The sequence below is a fragment of the Myiozetetes cayanensis genome, unplaced genomic scaffold, assembly GCF_022539395.1.
Source record: "Myiozetetes cayanensis isolate MyiCay16 unplaced genomic scaffold, myiCay2020 scf28, whole genome shotgun sequence".
Classification (NCBI taxonomy): domain Eukaryota; kingdom Metazoa; phylum Chordata; class Aves; order Passeriformes; family Tyrannidae; genus Myiozetetes; species Myiozetetes cayanensis.
In genome coordinates this window covers 4,930,218-4,951,565 of record NW_026087499.1, presented here as the reverse complement: position 1 = coordinate 4,951,565, position 21,348 = coordinate 4,930,218, and the positions used below count along the sequence as shown (strand labels likewise).

General features: G+C 46.8%; 3 protein-coding genes across 4 annotated transcripts in view; all 3 read right to left on the bottom strand.

Annotated features, from left to right (window-relative positions):
• Positions 1-7,701, bottom strand: part of KAZN (kazrin, periplakin interacting protein) — a 192,131-nt gene extending 184,430 nt beyond the window's left edge. The window contains exon 1 of one of the 2 annotated variants that reach the window (XM_050322550.1): positions 6,991-7,701. Coding sequence is in view for 1 of the 2 variants with exons in the window: in XM_050322548.1 (XP_050178505.1) it covers positions 6,991-7,111 (121 nt within the window). In the remaining variant the exon portion in view is untranslated. The remainder of the gene's footprint in view (positions 1-6,990) is intronic. The other variant, XM_050322548.1, reaches the window with a different exon arrangement.
• The window catches only part of TMEM51 (transmembrane protein 51), a 317,126-nt gene that overhangs the window by 202,374 nt on the left and 93,404 nt on the right, over positions 1-21,348 (bottom strand). The gene's annotated exons all lie outside the window — the stretch shown is intronic.
• Positions 16,034-21,348, bottom strand: part of PRDM2 (PR/SET domain 2) — a 59,510-nt gene continuing 54,195 nt past the window's right edge. Inside the window, 2 exon segments of the mRNA XM_050322547.1 lie at positions 16,034-16,222; positions 17,261-17,392. Of these exon segments, the coding sequence (XP_050178504.1) occupies positions 17,290-17,392 (103 nt within the window). The 3' untranslated portion in view covers positions 16,034-16,222; positions 17,261-17,289.

Here is a 21,348-nt window from a genome sequence, read left to right as displayed (position 1 = left end):
TGACAGGCACACTCTGAATTCCCTGGAGTTCAACTTACTTACTTTTTTAACTGTTGGGTTGAGGGGCAGCTCTTCCAGCCTCCCCACAAGAGGAATACAACACACCAGAACTGCCCTGCCCAAGGAACTGGTGAGCAGGGGGAAAAAAAAAAAAGGAATGGTGGAAACACAAATAAATTTAATCACATGGAACTTGCTCTGCACACCAGAGGCAGCACAGCCCAGCTGGCAGAGCAGCACTGAGGTGAACGGGTCGTGCCATTAACCAGAGCGCGGGCAGTTTGCTCCAAGGTCACCAGCTCCTGCTGCTGCTGTGCTGGGAGCCCTTCAAAGGGGGCTTTTTGGATCGAGCCTTACAGGATAATACTGCAAAAATGCAATATTCCTCATTTGCAACCCATCTGCCACAACCCTGGGGACACTGCAGCATCGTCTTTCTCTTCTGCAGGGAACCTGTTCTCTCTTCACGCAGAGGTTTGGTGATGCTACATTTTCATTCCCCAAACTAATGGGATCAAACACATTTTCCCTCTTCAAACACAGGTTTCCCATGTTTAATTTTCATACATTAACAATTTCATTCCAAGCCAAGACAGCATATGGGTATTTTGAGATTGTGTTCTGGCTCTGTTGGAATGTTTAGTTTTGGGAGGGTTCACATCATTGCATTAACCAGGATAATAAAGCACAAAGGCAATAACACCTCAGCCTTGTCCAGCTGATCTCCAGATTAAAATGTTGATGGGCTGGACGTGTTCTTGCAAAATACTTTCATTATTTCACATCAGAACTTAGGAAAAATATCCATTTACACGATTCTCAAAAATCCCCACCTACCATAAAACAGGATAAAGGCAGAGCAAAGGCAAACACTTTGCTTCATGTCTTTCATCCCCTTTTCCTTCCCATTAATGCATGGCCATTAAAATTGCCTCCAAGACCTCCACAGAAAGAATAATAACTAATTCCTGTTTGCAGCTGCAAATCCAATCACACACACATTTTCAGTTCATTATTCTGGTGTCATAAAAACACGAGGGTTGCAATTGCAAGGAATTATTACATCCATATACTTTACTCTTCAGCAGCATTAATTGACAAAACCAAATTTGTCCATCAGGAGGGCAGATGAACACTGCCCATAATTGAATCAGGAGTAAATCAGCTCACAAGTGGTTCATACACAGATGGTGTAATAATCGAGTCTGTTGAGATGACAGGGAACAATTTATATTTAATTTATGCGTGAAAAATATGTTCAATATTTTCTTTCTGTTTTCTGTTGTTGGTTTGGGGTTGTGTTGGTTTTTTTGTCAGCTACTCGATGGTTTATGACAGTCATAACATTTGGGAAAAGCTTCTCCTTGTTGTCTGAAGGATGAACTCCTCCTGCTGTGCATTTATATAAATAGATGTAGGTACAAGTACATAATTTCACAGTTGATGGTACACTCATGGTCACTGCTGCTCCCCCCTTAGGGGCTGGGCTGGTTTTAAGCAGATTAATCACATCTACAGGGGACAAGGGACTCTCCCACGGGGTGAAGGGACAGAGGAATTACAGCCCCACAGCACTGGGCACCTCAGCTCCCAGATGTGCTGCCTGTTTTTGGAAAATACTGTTTTTCTCCCCTCTTCCAAGCAGGTACAACCCATCACCCTCAGGCCACCAGCTACTGTCTGGCCATCAGAACCATCTAATTTATGCTGCAAGAGACCCCTCACCCCCTGTCTCAGCCAGGCACTGCAATTCCAGTTCCATGGGGCTTTTCCAGTCTGAAATGAAGCACAGCAGGAAATCCCCTCACAGATAACGAACCCTCCAGTCTCTCACACCCCACTTTGCCCACTGAAATTGTGTCTTCATTGCTCTCTCCTGCACTTCTCATTTATATTTCTGAGTATTAACAAGTCCTTGCCTGTGGTGCCTCTGCCCCTCAGAGCCCTGGGGTCACCTGCAGCTTCCTGAGCAAACAGCAGTGGCACAATATTTGTGGGATTCAAAGGATAATACTGTAAAGGAATAAAAGGTATAGACAGCAAGGGCACTGTTGTCCTCCTGGGAGCACAGGGCTACCTAATGAAGTGAAGAGAGGGAGATAAATGTCACTTCTTTTAATCCCTAATAACAGCTCGTTCCACTGGGTGGAAGAGAAAAATATTAGTGATCTTCCCATCTCATTTCTGTGGCCCCTGAATCCATTCAGCTCAGGCAGGAGCACATCACCTGTCAAGGAGCATTTTTACTATTTGCTTTTCTGGGAAGAGCTAAATGACATTAATCCAAGTGCTGGAGCTGGAGAGGATCAGATTATCCAGTTCTCACCTAAACCACAAAACTCCAGGGGCTCCTGGAGCAGTTGCGTTCTGATGCATTCCTTGTCATCTCAGAGAAACAGGGATTTGGTTTTGACAAAAATGACGCTTCTTTCTACACCAACACACACCAGGTGGAGGGGGCTTGGAGCAACCTGGGCTTGTGGAAGGTGTCCCTGCCCATGGCAGGGGGTGGGAATTAGATGGGCTTTTTAAGGTCCCTCCCAAACCCAACCATTCCATGACTGAGCATCCCAACTCACTGATGGATATCAGTGGTCCCCCCCACCCAGGAAGACCTTGGGGATCACCAAATCCACCTCACTTCACCCACCTGATACCCACTCCTGCCCCTTGCTTTCCCAAACTAGGAAACCTAACCCCAGGCACAGTAATTAACCCAGGCTGTTGAATCATATTTGAAAACATCTTTTTTATCCACAACCCCCCCCCCCTTCTCCTGGGAGAGCAAATGAAAACAGCTTGTTACCATGAAAGATTTATTACTGACTAATGCACACAGGAAACCTGATGCACTAAGTACCAGGGAACACATTCCCAGCCCTGATTCTGTGTGGTCTCAGACCAACAGATCCAAGCAGATTTTATGCTGGCTGTTTTATCTTGTTGTCCACGGGAGGAAAGGAAAGCTGCCACTGAAGGTTTAATCAGATGCTCTCAGAGCTGGAGCCTGAGCTCACTGATGTCTGCATTTCAGGAAATCCAGGAGCAGCAGGGATCTGATGTGAACCATCCCTGGAAGTGTCCAAGGCCGGATTGGATGGGGCTTAGAGCAACCTGGGCTTCAGTGGAAGGTGTCCCTGCCTGTGGCAGGGGGTGGAACTAGGATGAGATTTAAGGTCTCTTCCAACCCAAACCAGTCTGGGACATCTCCCTCAGCTGCTCAACTCAGCTTGGGAGTCAAACCAACCTCACAACCATCAGAGTGGGATACAGACTGCAAGTGCTGGATGCTGGATATGTAATGGAAAGATAATATGGGAAAGATTCACTGCAAAATCCCAGAGTCTGGATGATTTTCAAATGACTTTCCTGTTCATTCTGGTCACATCTTGAATCGAGCTCCTTATTTCATAACCAATGGAAAATTAACTGGCAAGATATAAAGAAAAAATATTGGGAGCCTAAAAAAAAAAAAAGAATCAGCAGCATCTGCGAGCCAAGGAATTGATGGAAAATGACAATTAATCTAATGGAGCAGTGAGTCAGAGTATACTGCACGATGGTAAATCCAGAAAACTGCATTATAGCAAACAAATTGCTTGGAATCTGCCCATGCATAAAATAAATGGTTTCTCTGCTAAGCCTAATTTTTCCAGAGAGCCCTCAGCTCTCCTCGAGATCAGGTTTCATTTCACATATTCAATATTTCAAGGGAGAGCAGAGGGGAAATACCCTTCAAATCCTCAGTCACCCTCATTTTGAAGTTTGGTTGTACCAGTCATAAATCTTCCAGACTTTTTCTCCTAAAATTAAAAAATTACAGCCTTTCCTTTTGGCACTAGGAAAATTTATAGCATGTACCTAGGCTCTGAATCCAGCCTAGTTCCCAATTCCTGCTTTTGGAAATCACCAGCCTTGTAGTCAGGCTGGACAAGTAAAAACTCCAACCAACAAAACAGAAACCTTGTTCCCTGAGCCATCCCAGGAGGGAAACACAGCCCCTCTTTGGAAATTAAACTCCCTCTAAAGGTGACCATGCCCCCAGGTGACAACGACAGATCTTGCAGGCATCAGCCATATTTAATGCCTTCAACAGCAAGGATTTACTGCCTTGGGAAATTGGAGTTTTGTCCATGAATTCCCAAAGCAGGGAGCGCTGTTCCCTGTGCTCAGGGCAAGTAAACCCCCAGGTAACCACAAGGAACACATCCCAGCACACAAAGTTCTTGAGGTGCAGTAGAATAGGATGGGAAGACAGAAAATTAACTTTCCAAGGAGCATCCCATGTGCTGTGCCAGCAAAGGGTGCTCCAGAGGGTAAATAAAGAGCAAGCACTTGTGCAAAGAGCAAACCAGCTCTGGGCCAGGGCTCCCACAGGAGAACAAACTCATCAGACTAACACTGTGATTATGCAAATCTCCACAAGCTGTGCTCGAATAATCACCCAATTATGCAGAATCAGCCTCACAAAAGAACTCCTCAAGTTTCCACCGGGCGGGGCCGAGGTGCAGTTGGGAGGAGGAAGGTTGATTTTCCAACATTCAGCGCTTGGTTTGCAGAGCAAGTTCCTGAAGAGCAGCACTGGGAGGCAGGGACACGTTTACTCTTCTCCATCGAGAGCAGATCATGCTCCACAACCCCCACAAGGCACATTTTGGCAGCAGAGCCCAGCTCTTCCTACAGGTGATTTGGAGGAGAAGAGCTCTTGTACCAAAGGCAGAAGCTACAAAACACATGAGCTCGTTCCAGGTGGTGCATCAAAGGGTGCTGTCAAGCCTCTGATCTGTCTGGAGCTCAGCAATTCTCCAGGCAGGTAATCTGACATTTAAATAAGGCCAAGACCTTTATCATTCAAGCACATCACAGGGTTATTAAGAAGCCCAAATGTCAGCAGTGACAGTGATGTGGCACTGGGTGTCTGCAGGTGTTTCCTGCGAGATTTGGGTTGTTTGGGTCAGAGCTGACTCCTCACACAGCTCTCAGGGATTGTTGCTGGAGGGAGTCACAGGGAAAAGATCTGGTTTTATGGTTTGTAAAGGCATTTGCACAGCCCTACACAACATGGAGCCCTTTTATGGCTCTACCCCAAGTGTCATTTGTCCAGTGACACAGGGCACAACTAAGTAACCAGAGTTTGATGTCCCAAACCTGAATCCACTCCTGTTTCCTTCCTGCCCACACCTCAAGGGCCTATGACCACAGGCACAGCCACAAATATATCAGCTGAAGTTCTGCTGTCAGGGGTGCTGACTATAAATTAACATTACCTTAAGGATGGAAAATACACATAATCTGCTCAAATCACTTTGGATGTCAGGGGCATCCATCTTTACATTGCATCACACCTTGTACCTGAGAAAACACCCAGAAAATCCAGCTAATATGATCCACCAGAAGGAAGAAAATCTTCTGGCTGAGTTACTGCAGTGGGATTCAAAAGCCCTGGGGTCACAGGTTTCCCCTCTGGCACTTTCCTCTAAGAAAGGGCATGCAAAAGCAAACCAAATTAAAATTACCACCTGTGTTTTTTCCACCTGGTTGGTCTCACTAATTTGGGAAACAAATTGCTCACCCAGGACCGGGGCTTTATCAAACATCTCTTATTTGGGTGACATCCAACACAAAGGATCCACAGCCTCAGGACTGATCCCAGGACAGGGAATAGGAAAGTTTAATACCAAACCCTCCTGAAGATCTGCCTGGCATTACCTTGGAGGCAGCTGAATGAACTCAGGCTTGATTAACTGTTTAGCTGTCAGCTAAGGAGCCATCCAGCTCAACCTGGGAAAATGCTACAAGAGGCACAGCACAAGTTGCACTGAGATCTGCAGGAAACCCTAATAACATGGTATTTTGAATTGCTCCAGAGAAATAGAGACATACAACCCAAACATCCATCACTTGTTGCAGGATTGGTTGGGGAGGAAAGAGAGACGAGAGAAAAAGAAGATGGGATATTTTGGAGGATGTTTGTGCTAAGATATCTTCACCAGTACAAACAGTACTAAAGTACCAGTAGGTCTGCATAAAACAAGCCTAAAAATACAATCCTTAAGCTCTAAAAATTCAGAGCAAGTGTTGTTATGGCATCACTGCAGAAAGCCAGGCTTTCTCCACAGCAAGTAAACAAACACATCCATCCTCAGAGCTACCTGTCAGCAGGGATAGGAAAAAGAGAACAAGTCTTGTGAAATCCCTTATCCAGTGGATTGGACTTGGGAATTCAGGTGTGCAGCAGGGTGAAAGTGCAAAGCTCTGGGGCATTTCATGGACTGGTACTTCAGAGCACCAGGAACAGCTACTGTGAGGAACAATTAAGGAAAACAAGAGGCAAACATGGAAGAATCAGGATTACTCATGTTACACACCACCTACTTAACAGCCAAAAGGCACAGACAAGAGATAACCAGGCCCATCTGTAGAGGCTTGTAAATGTATGAAAACAACTGGGAGAAGGATCAGAGCTTCCAGGTGCTCCAGTAACACAGACAGCCAGGGAAAGCAATGCAAAACAACAAACACTTTGTCCTTCATAGCCCTGACTACCAAAAGCAGAGATCCACACACCTGGAGATGCTCTGTACTGCAGCAATCACCCTCCAAAACAGCAAATCCACCTCCACTTTGCGTGCCATGATTTTGAAATGGAAAAAAAAAATCACCACACGTGTTGTGTTCACCCCAAAACACAACAGTAACTTCTACTATCCAGGAAAGAGCAGCTTGTTCCAGTCCCCATTAACCAAAACCACACAGTCACCCCCAACCCTTGCTCATATTTGCAACTGTTTGGGCACAAATCTTCGGGGGGATCTCAGGGGAAGTTGAGGCAGGTGTGCAAATGCAACAGGGGTCCAGTTTTTGCCTTTGGAAAACATCAGGTTTTAGGGAAGAACTTGGGAGACAGGACAGGGAAAGGACACTAAGGACATTGTAAACCAGGAGGTGGGATGGGATATAAGGTGGTACCTACACATATTCCTCTCTTACCTGCTTCCATGAGCTGGCACTGCTGCCCAAAAACTTGTGAGAAGGTAACAGGCCCTGGTGCAGGGCTGGAGGTCACCGGAGGGGAGTCCATAGTTCTCTCAGAGTCCTTTGTGTTAGTCATGGAGCAGAGCCCAGCAGCTCTGAGAAGCTCCCATGCCCCACAGGTCCTCAGCAGGCAGGAGGAGGCCCCCAGGCTGCTCCTTTCCCTCTTTTCAAGGGGCAGGATCAACACACATGTTTTCAGTTGAGCGTCATCAGCATTTTCATTGAGGAAAATTAAGTGCCTGCGCGTCTCCCAGGAGGTTTTTATTTGTCCTGGGCAGGTCTGGAGGCTTCAGGCACAAATTAGCACCAGGCACTGAGGACTGGCCCCTTCGGGGGTATCTGCCATGGTTTAGAGCAAAGTCACGAGGTTCTTCTCCTGCCGAGGTGTCTAAACCCAGCAGCACCTTGTCGGTGAGCCCGGGCACATCCCCTGTCGGGATCACGGGAGTTTTCCCACGCCGGGATGCCGGAGCCGGGAGCCTCCGTTCTTCCAGCCCTCCCGCTGCGAGAGGGCCCCGGGGATGCTGGAGCACCGCAGAGATCCCTCTCTGCCTCTCTCGGGGGCTTCGAGCCCGAGCTTCTCCTCAGGAGGTCACGGGAGGCTTCCAGGGGATGCAGCCCCCTCTGGGACCGGCGGCCCCGGGGCTGCGCTCGGGGGGCTCCGGCAGCTCCAGCATCACCAAACCCCCCCACCCCGCCGCTTATCCCTTCCCTACAGCCCGCTCCCCCCTTCCCCCAGCCGAACCGGCGAGGGGGAGGAGACTGGAGCCACGTTAAGTAACATCCTCTGCCCTGCTGCAGTGGCTGCCCGTCCCTCCTCCCTCTGCCCGGATGCAGCGGCTGCTCCCGGAGCGCTCCTGGAGGCGCTTGGAAGTGCTAACTCAGGCAGGGAACAGCGAACCGCCTGCCTTAACCCTCTCTGCCTGCCTTAACCCTCTCCGCCTGCCTTAACCCTCTCCCGCCCACCTGCCCGCCGGGATGCTCAAGGGAAACGGGGAACGACGCCAGGGCTGGTACCCAAACCTGCCCGCGGAGCACATGGCTCTGCATCCCGCAGGGATGCCTGGCTGGAATTCCTTCAGTGTAAAAAACCTAAATAAATAAATCCCAGGGTTCTCTGCAGGGAAGAGGGACCAAGAGTTAACTCCCAGCCAAGTCTGACACCGCTGATTCATCCTCACTTTAAAAACTCCCTCTGCCAATGCAAAGGATGCTCGCTCCGGGAGCTCCGCATAAATTTGTCCTCCGTGAGTCATCAGAGCTTTCTTTGGGGAAGTCTGCCGGGAAGGAAGGTTGTTACCTCACGGCCAGGACAACGCACCGTGCCGCAAGGTGGAAATTAGGGACGGTCAGATGACAGCAGCAGGAAGGCCGGGGCAGAGAATGAGAGGCACCCACGGGTACCCCCAGTCCCGGGGGAGGCAGAGCGGTGATCTCAGCCCCCCCCTGCAGCCAGAGGAGGCAGAGAGAGGCTGATTCACTGCCCGGGGACACCTGGAGAATTCTGAGCAGCGGGAACTGGAGTCACGTCTCCTGGGCTGTGCCGCAGCGCAGCTCCTGGGCTGGATCGCTGCACCGAGCCGGGAGCCGGCGCTGCCCAGAAAACCCCGCTTGGCCACGTTATTGCATCTATCTCTTCTCAGGTATTACACAATTTAAGGAAGGACTGTTTTACAAGGAGGATGGGGAGCCTCTGACGCAGTTGCCCAGAGAAGCGATGGCTGCTCCATCCCTGTAAACATCCAAGGTCAGGCTGGACAGGGCTCTGAGCAATCTAATCGAGTTGAAGATGTCCCTGCTCATGGCAGGGGGTTGGACTCGATACCCTTTGAAAGTCCCTTCTAATCCAAACTATTCTATGATTTAAATGGTTTTCAGGTTCAGATTAGCTATGGCAGAGTCCAAACAAACAACCCAGAGGCTACTTTGCACGTTTATTTTTGCTAAAGACACAAGGAACAATTTCTGTCCTCACAAGAACACAGAGATTCAACTTGACCTTCTGGTCCTTCATGTGGAGGAAAGCAAGCATTGGGCCATTTGGTCCACATGTCTTCAATGTTCAAATCTTCATTCCCTGGATGTTTTCTTCCTTCTCAAGTCCCTGCCTGTTCTCTCTCACCATGTCCCAGGAAATCCTCCCAGTGATGTTTAGCAACTTGTCTGCAAGATCCACCACAGAGCTGCATCGAGCTCTGAAATATTAAAGCATAATTAAAAAAAAAAACTATGCCAGAGACTACTTGAAAGTCCCTTTCCCCTTTTTTTCTCAGCAAAACTTCTCCAACTTCAAGACTTCAGTGGTTTTAATGTTGCAGACTAACTCACAGTTCTAATGTGCATTAGGAGAACATGCTGGAGGTTCTTGAAAAGCAAAACAGCTCAATAATCTCATAAAACCTTTACTCTGCAGGTGCTCAGGACCCTATCACTGGAGGGATGGGCACCCTGGGGATAAGAGAACTTCCCAGAGAGGGAATAAAGTGGGGAAATGTTGAAGCCTGTTTGCTGTTTGATTTCCAGAGGAGCAGCAGCGTTGCCACCCCCTCCTGCTGCCCACAGGGTCTGTGCTCTATGTGGGGCAGTGGTTACACAACACAGATCACTTCACACCCCTGTGCACAGCTCAGTCCCTGTCCCTGAAAACCAGAGAGCAAGAAAACAAGCCCTTGTGTTTGGGCTGCTCTGGGGGCTGTACCTGCTCAGCATCCATGGCCTTCTCTCCCAGCGGCACTGGGAGCAGATCAGGAGTGCAGACACACCAAGGCTCTGGACACAGGACAAGGGATGCTCCAGTTCGGCTCAGTATATTTTGCTCCTAAGAAATGACCCTCTGTGAGGTACAGAAATGATATTTTCCACATTCTTCACTGCAGCTCAGCTGGATCTGACTCACAATTGACACCTGTGTTGCTGTGCCCAGGTTTATTTAACATGAGCTCCATCAGCTGCAGCAGCTGACCCTGCACAGAAAGTAACTACTGATAGAACAGATAACCTGCTAATTTTTCCAAATTGCAATTTCCAAAGCTAATTTTTCCAAAATGGAAGAGAAAGGGCTCTGGGCACCCCCAGCCCATGCTGGCAGCAGCACAGGAGCAGTTCACATGGGGACAGAAGAGCCTTGGAAAACACCAGCTCAGTGGAGATCTGCTTCTCTTCCATATCCAATTATCCCACTGAACAGACAACAATATGCCCCAGGAAAATGGCTGAAAGGGAGAGAAGAAACTCGGCTAAACTCATTACATCAACAGAACAGGCCTTTCATTATAGTGGGACTTCACAGCTCCAGAAATACCCTGGGCAAGAAATGGGGTCATTCACAACGAAGTTCTTGGTAGCAAAGGATTCAGGAATGGGGAAGGGCTCAGAGAAGAACACTCAGATATTGTCCCTAATGAGATGTCATCAGCTCCAAATGGTAACGAGGGAGAACTCATTTGTTGTGTGTCACAAGTCAGAGTTTCCCTGGTACAAGGCAGAAACTCTGGAAAAAAAACAAACAGCAGATAGGGATTTTTGTGGTTTTGCTTCCAGCACAGCATTGCCTCAGGGAGGGCTGGATCCGTGGGGATGTATGGATGTGATTATTCCCCAGCAGACATCACCACTGGGATCAGCTCTGGAATGCTCCTGCAGTTCTGCTGCCTGTGCCATGCCAGGCAAATGGAGTTTTGCAGGACTCACTCTGAAGCAATGCACTTAAGGTTTGGCATCACAGGCAGCAATTAAACATATTTCTGCCTTCTTTCAGATTACATCTCCATCAGCTCTTGGCTGAAAGGGAATTTTGTTTGGTTGAGTTTTATTCTTTCCCAAAAATAAAAAACTTTTGAAAGGCACAGAAGAAAATGACCTATGTGGTGCAGAGAGAAAAATTCCTACTCTAAAGGACTTACAGAATAATTTGGGTAGTTTATCAGAAGTAAGGCTGAAGTATGGCTTAATTAATGTATAAATATTCTTGTAGAACAGAAATACCAATTCTGAAAGGACTCTAATCAGTCAGTACTGAGCACAAATAGAAGCTGAACTCAGATACAGACAGGAAATAATCTGGATACTTCACTTCTCAAGGTTAAATGAAGAGCATTCTTGAATCAATGCACCCCAGGTAAGCCTGAATGACTGCACACGATAGAGGAACCCAAGAACGAAGTTCAGGGAGTCTGCCAGTTAAAAACTCCAGCTGCAGGAAAATTCAATATATAAAAGAAACATCTTGTGCAGATGACAGGATGGGAGTTTGATAACAAACACCACATTTTATAGCCCAGATTTGCTGATGTAATGTTGGTCCCCACAGAAGTCTGAAGCCCAGGGCTTCAGCTGGAGGGGTGTAGAGGCTCAGGGCAGTTGACTTTAGGTGAGGAGGAGATGAGCCTGGAGTTAACACCTTCTCACAGCTCCCTGACAGCCACTGACACTGGCACAGCAAGGGCAAAAAAAATTAACAGAAAGGAAACCAAGCTGCTGGAGTCAAGGTGACCCAAAACTCACCTCCGTGCCCGGTTTTCTCTCCCGAGCATAAACAATTCTCTGTGTCTCCTGCGGCCCTGAAAGAGTATTTACGATTAGCACACTGACATCAGAGACTGAAATAGCCCACTGGGTTTCCTAACTGGGATTTTGGGAGGGGATTCTGCCACCAGCAGTCGTGCTGGCTGCACCCTTCTGCCTCCTGGCAGCTGCCAGCAGTGGCACAGAGCTGAACAGCACCAAGGCAGGGGTTTCATCACGAGACAGTGTTCCTCCTCACCTGCTTTTGAACGCAGTCTTGTCCCCAAAAAGCCACAGCTCTGATAAAAAGGAGTAATTAGTGCTGCTTCATGTGGCAGCGCAGACAGATGAATGAAGGCATGGAGCTATTTAAAGAATATTTCAGAGGGTTCTCAGGCAGGGAGGGAGTGACAGTTCAGCACAATCCCATCCCTCAAAACTTAGCTGAAGCTGGATGGCACTGAAGCCAAACAGGCTGTGACACTGCAAGAAGAGCCTGTTAAGCTGCTGCAGGCACTGACGTGTGACAATGACAACAGTGTTCTTTCACTCACAGGTCAGATTTGTAATGCATAAGGAACCTTCAGATTTTCTGGGGCAAAAGAGCCGTTTTTAGCCTATGTGAGATCAATCTTAGCACCTACAATTCAGCTGATCCAAACCTGTTTGTTGTATCTGCTGCTGGTTTTAAGGAACCTGGCTGGATTCGTGCCCTTGTGATGATGGCTGCCCATCACCCTCAGGGATTTCCTTACGGGGTTTTAAACTGAAGAAGGATCCATTTAAAGTAGATTTAAAGAAGTTTTTTACAATGAGGGTGGGGAGGCCCTGGCACAGGTTGCCCAGAGAAGCTGTGGCTGCCCCTGGATCCCTGGAAGTGTCCAAGGCCAGGTTGGATGGGTCTTGGAGCAGCCTGGGCTGGTGGGAGGTGTCCCTGCCCATGGCAGAGGTGGCACTGGGTGAGCTTTAAGGTCCTTCCACCCCAAACCATTCCGGGATTCCATGAGAAGTGACAAATCCCACAGCCCTGGAGAAAGCATAAGATTCCTCAATGTCCTTTTTTAGAACACAATGTTTGAAACAGGGAGGCAAACAACCCTCCCACCTCAAGCCCTGCCCAAACACTCACCTTCCAGTGGATGAGAGCAACCCTTGACACTGGTGGGGTTGTGTTGCTCCCACTGTGTTGCAGCGGCTCCACAAGAGGTTTGGCTTTGAATGGAGGGTCCAAACTACCCAGGACTCGTGTGATGTTGATCCAAGCATGCAGACCTGGAGTGTGGAGCTGCTCAGGAGAGCTCAGGCTGCAGGAATCACTGTTAGCATGGATGGAGCCTGACAGACCACGGTGACATTCCCACCTCCTCCCTCCTCCCCTGCCACCCACCACAAATCCCCCAAACCCACTGTTTCAGGCCAGAACACACTACAGCTCCACTTTTAAGACCTCCTTGGCTGAAACAACAATAAACATTCCCATGATGCAGTTTGCCACCTTAATTTATTGTCGTTCTTTTTCTTTACAGGGCAGACAGAGCTTTCAGTCTTTCAGAGCGAGGCTCAGAACCCAAACACCAACCAGGTCCTGCCACATCTCCTCCCCCAGTTTATTTTCAATAAACTGCTCAGTATTAGCACTGTCATGAGAGCGCTGCAGAGCTGCCAGTGTCGTCCTTGCAAATTCCTACATGCAAAACCTGAGTTTTTACCCCACCCTCTCCTCGAATTTTTTTTCAAGACCTCGTGATTTTAGTCAAGGGCAAAATTTCACATTTCATCAGCAGGCACGGGGGAGGTTAAAAATTTGCTGCAAAACTGTGAAATTCTACCTTGGGAGAAAAAAAAAAAGGCATAATTTCCTGAATTCACTGTGAATGAAATATCCTCATTGGTCCAGAGAAACAACACCATTTTGAACTGATTCTTTTTTGTGTTTTTTTTCTGCAAGAAAAACCAACTCCTCCACCCTCCAAAAAACCCTGTGTTTGTTATTTGAGGAAAAATGATAAAATCTGGTGCAACCCTGGGTTGTTTCTTGGTGGATATTTTTCTGCCACACCTTAGACTGGAATGGACCCTTCAGACAGAGCAGAGCAATATAAATCTGTGTGCTGTGGTCTCTTGGTTGAGTCACACATGTTATAAAACTTTAAAAATGGAGCATTTACAACCAGGGACGTAAAGACGTGCTTTTAAAATTATAAAATACATATTTACAGGCTCGTGTGATAAACCAGAATTTCTCTGGAGGGGGAAAAAAAATTGTTCCTATATCACAACAATGTACACACTTCCCTCCTTGAATCTGTCAGTTATTACAGTCAATACCACTCTAAAAAAAGCAGCAAAAATAAATTGCACAGCAGTAACCTCGTTGGTATGCCCTGAAGGCACTGAACTGGGCAGCATCCATGCCAGAATTCCCTACCTAATTTAACTGCCTGGAAGTTGAGTGGGGTCTGAGCAGAAGGGGTTGTTTAAAGCAGGGTTTGGGCTGCCTGGCATGAAAACTCTTCCTCAGCAGCAATCCTCAAGTGACCAGTGAATATTTATACACTAAGTGTGGTCTTTGATGAGGCTGCACTGGGAAAATCAATCCTAATCAATCAATCAATCAATCAATCCCCAATTACTCTTTAAGTCAGAGTATACTGGAGTTGGGTTTGTGAGCACTGTATATTCATTTTCCAAGTGATCTACATGCTGTGCAGGCACACAGGGAGGGAACTCCTGTTTGAAGGGACAGGGTTTACCACACTAATGGCACATGGTGAGAGAAAAGGTGGAGAGAAAATAAAAAGACAATGAGCAGAACTGAAGTGAGGCAAACTGTGCACACCAGCTGCTGGGAGATACACATAAGGCCAGGAAACTTAAATTTTTGTGCTATTTGACCAAAATTCACCAAGCTGCCCAGCAGATTTGGGTACTCACTTCCGACTGCTCGAAATGAATAACGAGAACCTCATCGTCCCAAGGCTGCTGGGGAAAAATCTCAGCCCCTCCTTTGGAATTACTAAATCATGTTATTTCAAGAGGAACTTTATTGCCAGCAAAAAGCTGTTCCAAAGGGAACAAATCCTGGAGACTCTCCACTCCAGGAATGGGACAGAGCAGCCAGCAGTGGCCTCACAGCCTTGGACTGGAAGTGTCACCTCCAGCGTGGAAGGGGATGCAGCTTTTTATGGCTCAACTCGTTCTCAGCACCTCAGCCTTGCCCCAAACCACAATTGCACTTAGAAAGCCTCCAAGAGGGGTTGGTTCATCCAAAAAATCTGCTGTGAGATAACACAAGGCCCTGAAAGGCCTTTTCTTTCCAACTCAACATGTTTTTACAGTGAACAAACCCAATGTTTCTTCTTTAAAGCTTTTGTATTTGCTTCGAATAATTTGATTTTTGTCAAAACTATACAAAATTAACTGTTCTCAGCAATTTTATAGATATATATTAATATCTGTCATATATGTATATGAAGCTCCATGTAAAAATGAGCCTTTTTTTGACTCTTTCAGGTTGGTGGGAGGGAGAATCAACTGGGCACTTGGTTTTTTTTAACTAACCTGTGCATACACAGATCTGTGCTTATCTGTGTGGAGTGTAAAGACAAGGACAGGAGTAAACTGGCTGAAACAAGAGGGAAATAGGGCAGAAATAGTCCCAAACCTGCATACCACATTTCCAGGGATCCTGGAAAAACCTGTCCAGGCTTGGAAGTGAACTGGGCAGAGACACCCGTGTGAGATGATGCACCTGGGTGTGATTGTCACCATTTGGGGGCAAGAAACAGGTAACAGACTTTCTGCCCTGCATTTTATCACCTGATCCCTCTGTTTCTGGAATTTATCTTTACTGGCTGCCTTCGTGGATTCCCTCTGGACAGGACCACTGGAACTGGACATGCATTTGCAGAGTCACAACAAACAAAAGCCTCCTAATTAAGGACAAGTGTTGTATTTAAGGACAAATGTTGCTGTAGTTAAGGACAAGTGTTTCCTGATAGTGCACAGAAACACCTGTGTTTGTTACTCTCACTAAATAAATAAATAAATCCTGACTGGCAACAAAAGTAATTGCAGCTTTTGGGAAATGGATGCAATAATTCCCTTTATGAAACTGGGCTGTCAGTGCATTCACAGCTAGTCATGTAACAGGTGGTCTTCCCAAAAAACGTGGGTCCTGATGCACTTCAAAGCCAACAGCATCACACCCATTAAAGCCAATGGTACAAAGGGACTGGGGTGTCCTCAGACTTCAAAAGTGGAACCCTCAGCCAAACCCTGCCACTCCCTTCAGTGTTTTTTTTTGTGGGGTGCCCAGTCCTTTACCGGCTGGGATGCAAAGTAGAAACTAAAATGATGTAGCAGTCCTTTCAGGATTTAATTGCATAGTATGTCAAACCCCTCTGTGCCCTCCCAGGAAGAGGAGGCTCACCCAGACCCACCCACCCTCTGAAAACAAGGACTTTGCCTGGAGATCCCCCTCTTCCCAGCACCCACAGTTCACCACTCTCCAGAAAAGGCAGGATCTGCTCTGTGCTCTTTCCTTTGGAAGGATGAAATGACTGGAGTGCTTCCAGCAGAAGAAACCGCTGTCCCTGTTGTCTGTCCCACCTCATCCGAGCAAAGGCAGGGGAGGATAATGCTGGAGGGATTATTTCACCTCTCCTTTTCCGGTCAGAAGTTCCTGAAAATACACAGAGAGTTGCATTTAATCAGAGACAGCTTTAAGATGAGTAGTCACAGTACCTGTCCCATCACGTGGAGCTGAAGCAGGACAAGTCATTCAGCAAGTGCTGAGCAGGGAAGGGATGGCCAGGATTTAATTTTCCCACAGCTGAATGGTCTGTGCCAGTTAGGGGTGTTAACATCTCATTAGCCACCACTCCCATTATTCAGGAGGCAGTAAACTTCACCACTTCACTAACTTTCCCCCCTAAATGTTATTTTTTTTTGGAACACATTTAAGAAAGATTTTGCTGGTACCCATTCTCACCTTCAGCTTTACACGTGTTAGGTACCGTGTTCCTTAGCTCTTACATCAGTATAAAGGAGATTATTATCTGCATGTTAATGGTGGGGAAATGAAGGAGCAGAAACCAGTGCCTTGTTAAAACCAACAGTAAATCGATTCAGCCTCACCAATACACCGGGCCAGGTCATTAATTTGCCCCCGGCCCGCAGAGCTTCATTACAGAGTTTATCTCACAACCCAACTGACGTTTTTGCATGTTATCACAGCACTGCAATTTGCATTGCAATGCTGCTCTTTGAGCTCCTGGCAGGCCACCAAAGCAGGAAAGCACAACACACATGCCAGATATCCTTTTTTTAATTGAGTAGAGTGAATACTCAGCCTGACAGGTCTCAAAGCACTTGACCCACTACTATGACCGGATACAAATTCTGTGATGGGGATAAACCCCGTTCTTACAAACCATCTTCAAGCTCCCCAGGATCCAGAGGAGAAACACCTCAGGCCTTAAAAGATCATAAACAAAAGAAAACTCTCCTTACACTTTCCACGAGGCTAAAAACCCACTTTTAATCCAGAAGCACCCATGACTAGAGAAGAGCTTGTTCCTTGTGACCAGCTGCGAGAGCAAGGACACTGCAGGTGTCACATCTGCAAAGTGCTCTGCCACTCCTTGCCCATAGGAACAGTGGAATGGTTTGGGGACACAGAGAGGTGAGCCCTGAGCATCCTCCCAGCGCTGCTGTGTACCTGGTTTGGTGGGATGTGCCGAGGGCTCTCTATTCCTTGGAGCAGGAGGTGCAGCCGGCTTTCCTGCATTGCCTGGCGCTGGGGTTATGCGAGGAGGAGGAGGGACATCTAGAGGCCACCCGGAGCCTGTAACTGCACAGAGAGGCAGAAAAAAACTCACACAACAGGGATCAGAAACACGCTTTAGGGCCCTACAGAGGCTTTAGTCGGCTGTGAGGAAAGAAAACTACATTCCACCCACACTGGAAGCACCAAGAGCCACTTCTGAAGGCAGGAGGGGATTTTTTTGGGGTTTTTTGCCTAATTCTGAACTTTCTCCATGAGTTTATTTATGCAGGGAACAGACAATGTCAACTGGAAGCAGCTCCAGCCTTCCCCCCACACACATCCCCAGACCCTCCAGCTGGGATGGACAAACCCCCAGTTACGTCAAGAACTAGAAGAGTCTGTTTTCTCAGGATAGTCCATGTCAGGTTTTAAAATACATATTTATGGACAAGCAATTATTTCACACCAGAGTGCCACCACATCTGGTCACTTCTGCCCAGCTCAGGGTCTGCAGAACAATTCTGTCCCCACTGCACTGGTGACAAGGACACTGCAGGTCACTACAGTGCCTTTACTGCAGAGAACTTATTCCACTTCACATTTTAAACTAAACCCCAAGAATCCCCAAAGTGAAAGCGAAACCCAGAGATTTTACCTGCGAAATTTTAATTTTACACCCCCGTCAGCTGTGATTTCAAGGAGAAAAGCCTGACAACGTGACTCAGAGCAAAAGGAAGCTGAAAGGTTTCTACCCTGTTCTAAACACACGATTTCAGTTCAAATGGAAAGCCAAGCTAAACTTCCTCACACTAAAAGATTGATAAAAATCCCCTATTTGTTTTTAAATTCAGCATTTTTTCCTGTCGTGCACATACTTGTCTGCTCCCCCTCACACCTGTGCACCCCCCCAGGTAATTACACACCTTCCTTCTCCAGGCAAATTCTTCCAAATTCCAACCAGACCCCAACTACTTAAGTTCTTCCAAGGGAACATCTCTTGAAATATAATTTTTTTACATGGCAACGTGTCTAAAATAAAGTTAAAAGCCAGGTTTTTCTCAAGGTTATTTTTAGAGGTCTGTATACACCCTTTAAAGGAGATGTCACTTAGTTTGTGCTTACACAGTGTAAGACATAAAGAAGTGCAGAATTTTCCATTACAACAGAAAACCAAAGCCACAGAAATTTTGAAAAGTGAGCAATTCAATTATTTCCCAATTAAAATCGGTGGTTAAAACTCTCTGCCAAAAGTTTTGTTATTGTTCTGGGTAAATCAGCCTCTCCAGCCCTTTGTGAATTCAATCCTAAAGGATTCAGTGTGGAAGAACCAGAAAGTGGTAATGGGGAGGTCAACAAAAGCCAGATTTTTGTTGTCCCATATAAGGACTGTTACCAAGGGAAACAGCAGAATATCCAAAATAAGTTCAGTTTGTTTGGCTCCAGTTCTTTACTATAACTAGAAGGGAGAAATTTTAGTCCCTTTCTGTTTAAAACGTTTCCATGTAAGTAATGCTTTCTGTCAAAATATTAATTATCATTTGTAAAAGATCTTCTATAATCAATAACATCCATATTTTAGTGCAGGCAACGAGGCAGTGCCTGGATCCTGTGAGAAACCTCAAGGAAAAAAAAAATATTTAAAAAGCCTAAAATCCAAAGAGACAAAATTATTGGGGAAAATCCACCCTGAATTTTCAAATGCACATCTCAATCAGATATTAGGAAGGAATTCCTCCCTGTGAGGGTGGGCAGGCCCTGGCACAGGTTGCCCAGAGAAGCTGTGGATGCCCCTGGATCCCTGGAAGTGTCCAAGGCCAGGTTGGATGGGGCTTGGAGCAACCTGGGCTGGTGGGAGGTGTCCCTGCCCATGGCAGGGGGTGGGAATGGATGAACTTTAAGGTTCTTTCCAACCCAAACCATTCTGGGATTCTGTGACCTTTGACCCCTAATTTCATCAAGCTTTAAAGCTAAGAGATCATGCTTTATTCTTGGGAACTTGAGGATTAGAGGAACAAGATAAAAAGGGATTGCTTTTCTAAATAGGAAGTCAAACTGAGTTCTTTATGGAGCTCTTATTGCTGCCTTTCCATTCTGCTCCACCAAAGCCATCAGGAATCAGTGCCCTCCTCTGTACCAACATCCCACTGAAGGGGATTGATAACTCTCATTTGAGGAGGTTGTTTAAAGGAAAGCAGGAATGCCTGGATGAATCCAGACCAACTCTGGGAGCGCAAGGCGAGCTCATCTCCGAGGGGGATGGGGAGCCGAAATCCCCTCCCCTGCGTCAGGGACAGGGATTGAAATGGGTATTTTTAGCACTGTCACTTTGCACCTGCTTTCACCATCTCAGCGCTGGGGTAATTGGAGACAGGCAAAGAGGAGCAATTCGCAGCCACCTTGAGCAGTGAGGGCTCCCCCCGGGAAGGGGCGAGGGTTGCACCCCAACCCATCCCAGCCCTGAGCACAGCCCTGACCAACAGCACAGCACAGGCTACCCCAGCCCTGCCAAAACCACTGCTGGGAACAGCCCTGGCCAAAAAAAAAAAAAAAAAAAAAAGGAATAACATCAGAAAACACACTCTGCTTGCAAAGCAAAAAGGCCCAGAAACCAAATGTTAGGTGGCAGGAAGTTTTCTCTGTGAACTAAGGACTTTTACATCAGGATGAATAGTTTGGTAGATGCACCAGCTACTCCATAAATTAAAGCTAAGCCAGAAGTTAAATGAGGCTATTTTTTCACACATAGACAGGGCCTAAAGCTCTCTCTGAGAGCACACCTTTACTAAAAGAGATAAATCACCAAATTCACTGAGACTTGCTACAATGAAACTACACTAAATCCCAGCTCTTCCAGTCTTCCATCCTCGGATCTGAAAGCGTTTTGCAGTGTGAGTCAGTACCATAATCCCATTTTTCAGTTCCAGAACTGAGTCAGACGGAAAGTGATTTGCCAAGGTCGCCCCGACAATCTGCAGCTCAGAGCAGAGCTGGGAACAAAGGTTTCCCCACCACCTGCTTCCCTGTTACCAGATTAAAGTCTCTCCAGAACACTCAAGTACTTGTCCAAACCAAATTCCTACTCTCATTCCCTTCCCAGGCCCCCGAGCCTTGCCATGAGCAGCACACAGGAACTCCAAGGCCAGCAAAAATGCCAAATCCCGGCACACCCCCTTCCCTCAGACATTCCCGAAATACATTTGGTATTTTTTATGCAAATTACCTTGTCCTGTACCACACTCGTGCCATTAACACTCTGCCAGGTTGCCAGTTTGGTCCTCTAGAAACGCCCAAGAAAAAAACAAGGCATGTTATTTGTGGGAACGAAGAGGGGAGCGAGCTGAGGTGGCCGCTGGTCACACCAAGAAATCCAGGGAATAAAGTCAGGGCTGCATGTGACAAAAATTAGGGCATTCAGGTTCACAGTTCAACCCCAAATGATGTGGGTTTTTTCGTGCACAGCTTATACTTCTACACTCCTAATCTACATCACGGCAGAGACAGATCCTGTCAAGGGTTAAACAGTATCTAAACTGACACAAATCGTTGACTGCCTAGGAAAAAACAAACAAACAAACAACAAAAAAAACACACATAGAAATATGGATGTTTAAGCCTAAATTCTTGGCTTTGCAGAATTAGGCTGAGCGATTTCACAGGTCAGAAGGCAAATGGGAGGGGTTTGAGGTGGAGGGGGAAATGCCATTTCTGGGCTTTCTGCTCTCAGTGAGGTTTAAACCATCGTGCTGCTGCCCTGACTGGCATGTTCTCTCTGGCACTAACATATTGCTTAATGGGAAATTAAATACACAAAACAAGGGCTTGGAAAAACGTTAAAAACATCAACCACCAGCGAACAGATTTTTGTCTTGTTTTAGTGAAACAAAATATTTGGCAAGACAAAAAGGTTTGTGGACAGAATTTCATTGAGGGGGATGGCTCCCTTTTCTATGGGAGAGTCCTGCTCCTGTGTATAAAAACTGGGGACAGCAGAGAGCAAAAAGGATCTTAATGTGCTGTAGTGTGGATGTTTGGAGACTTAC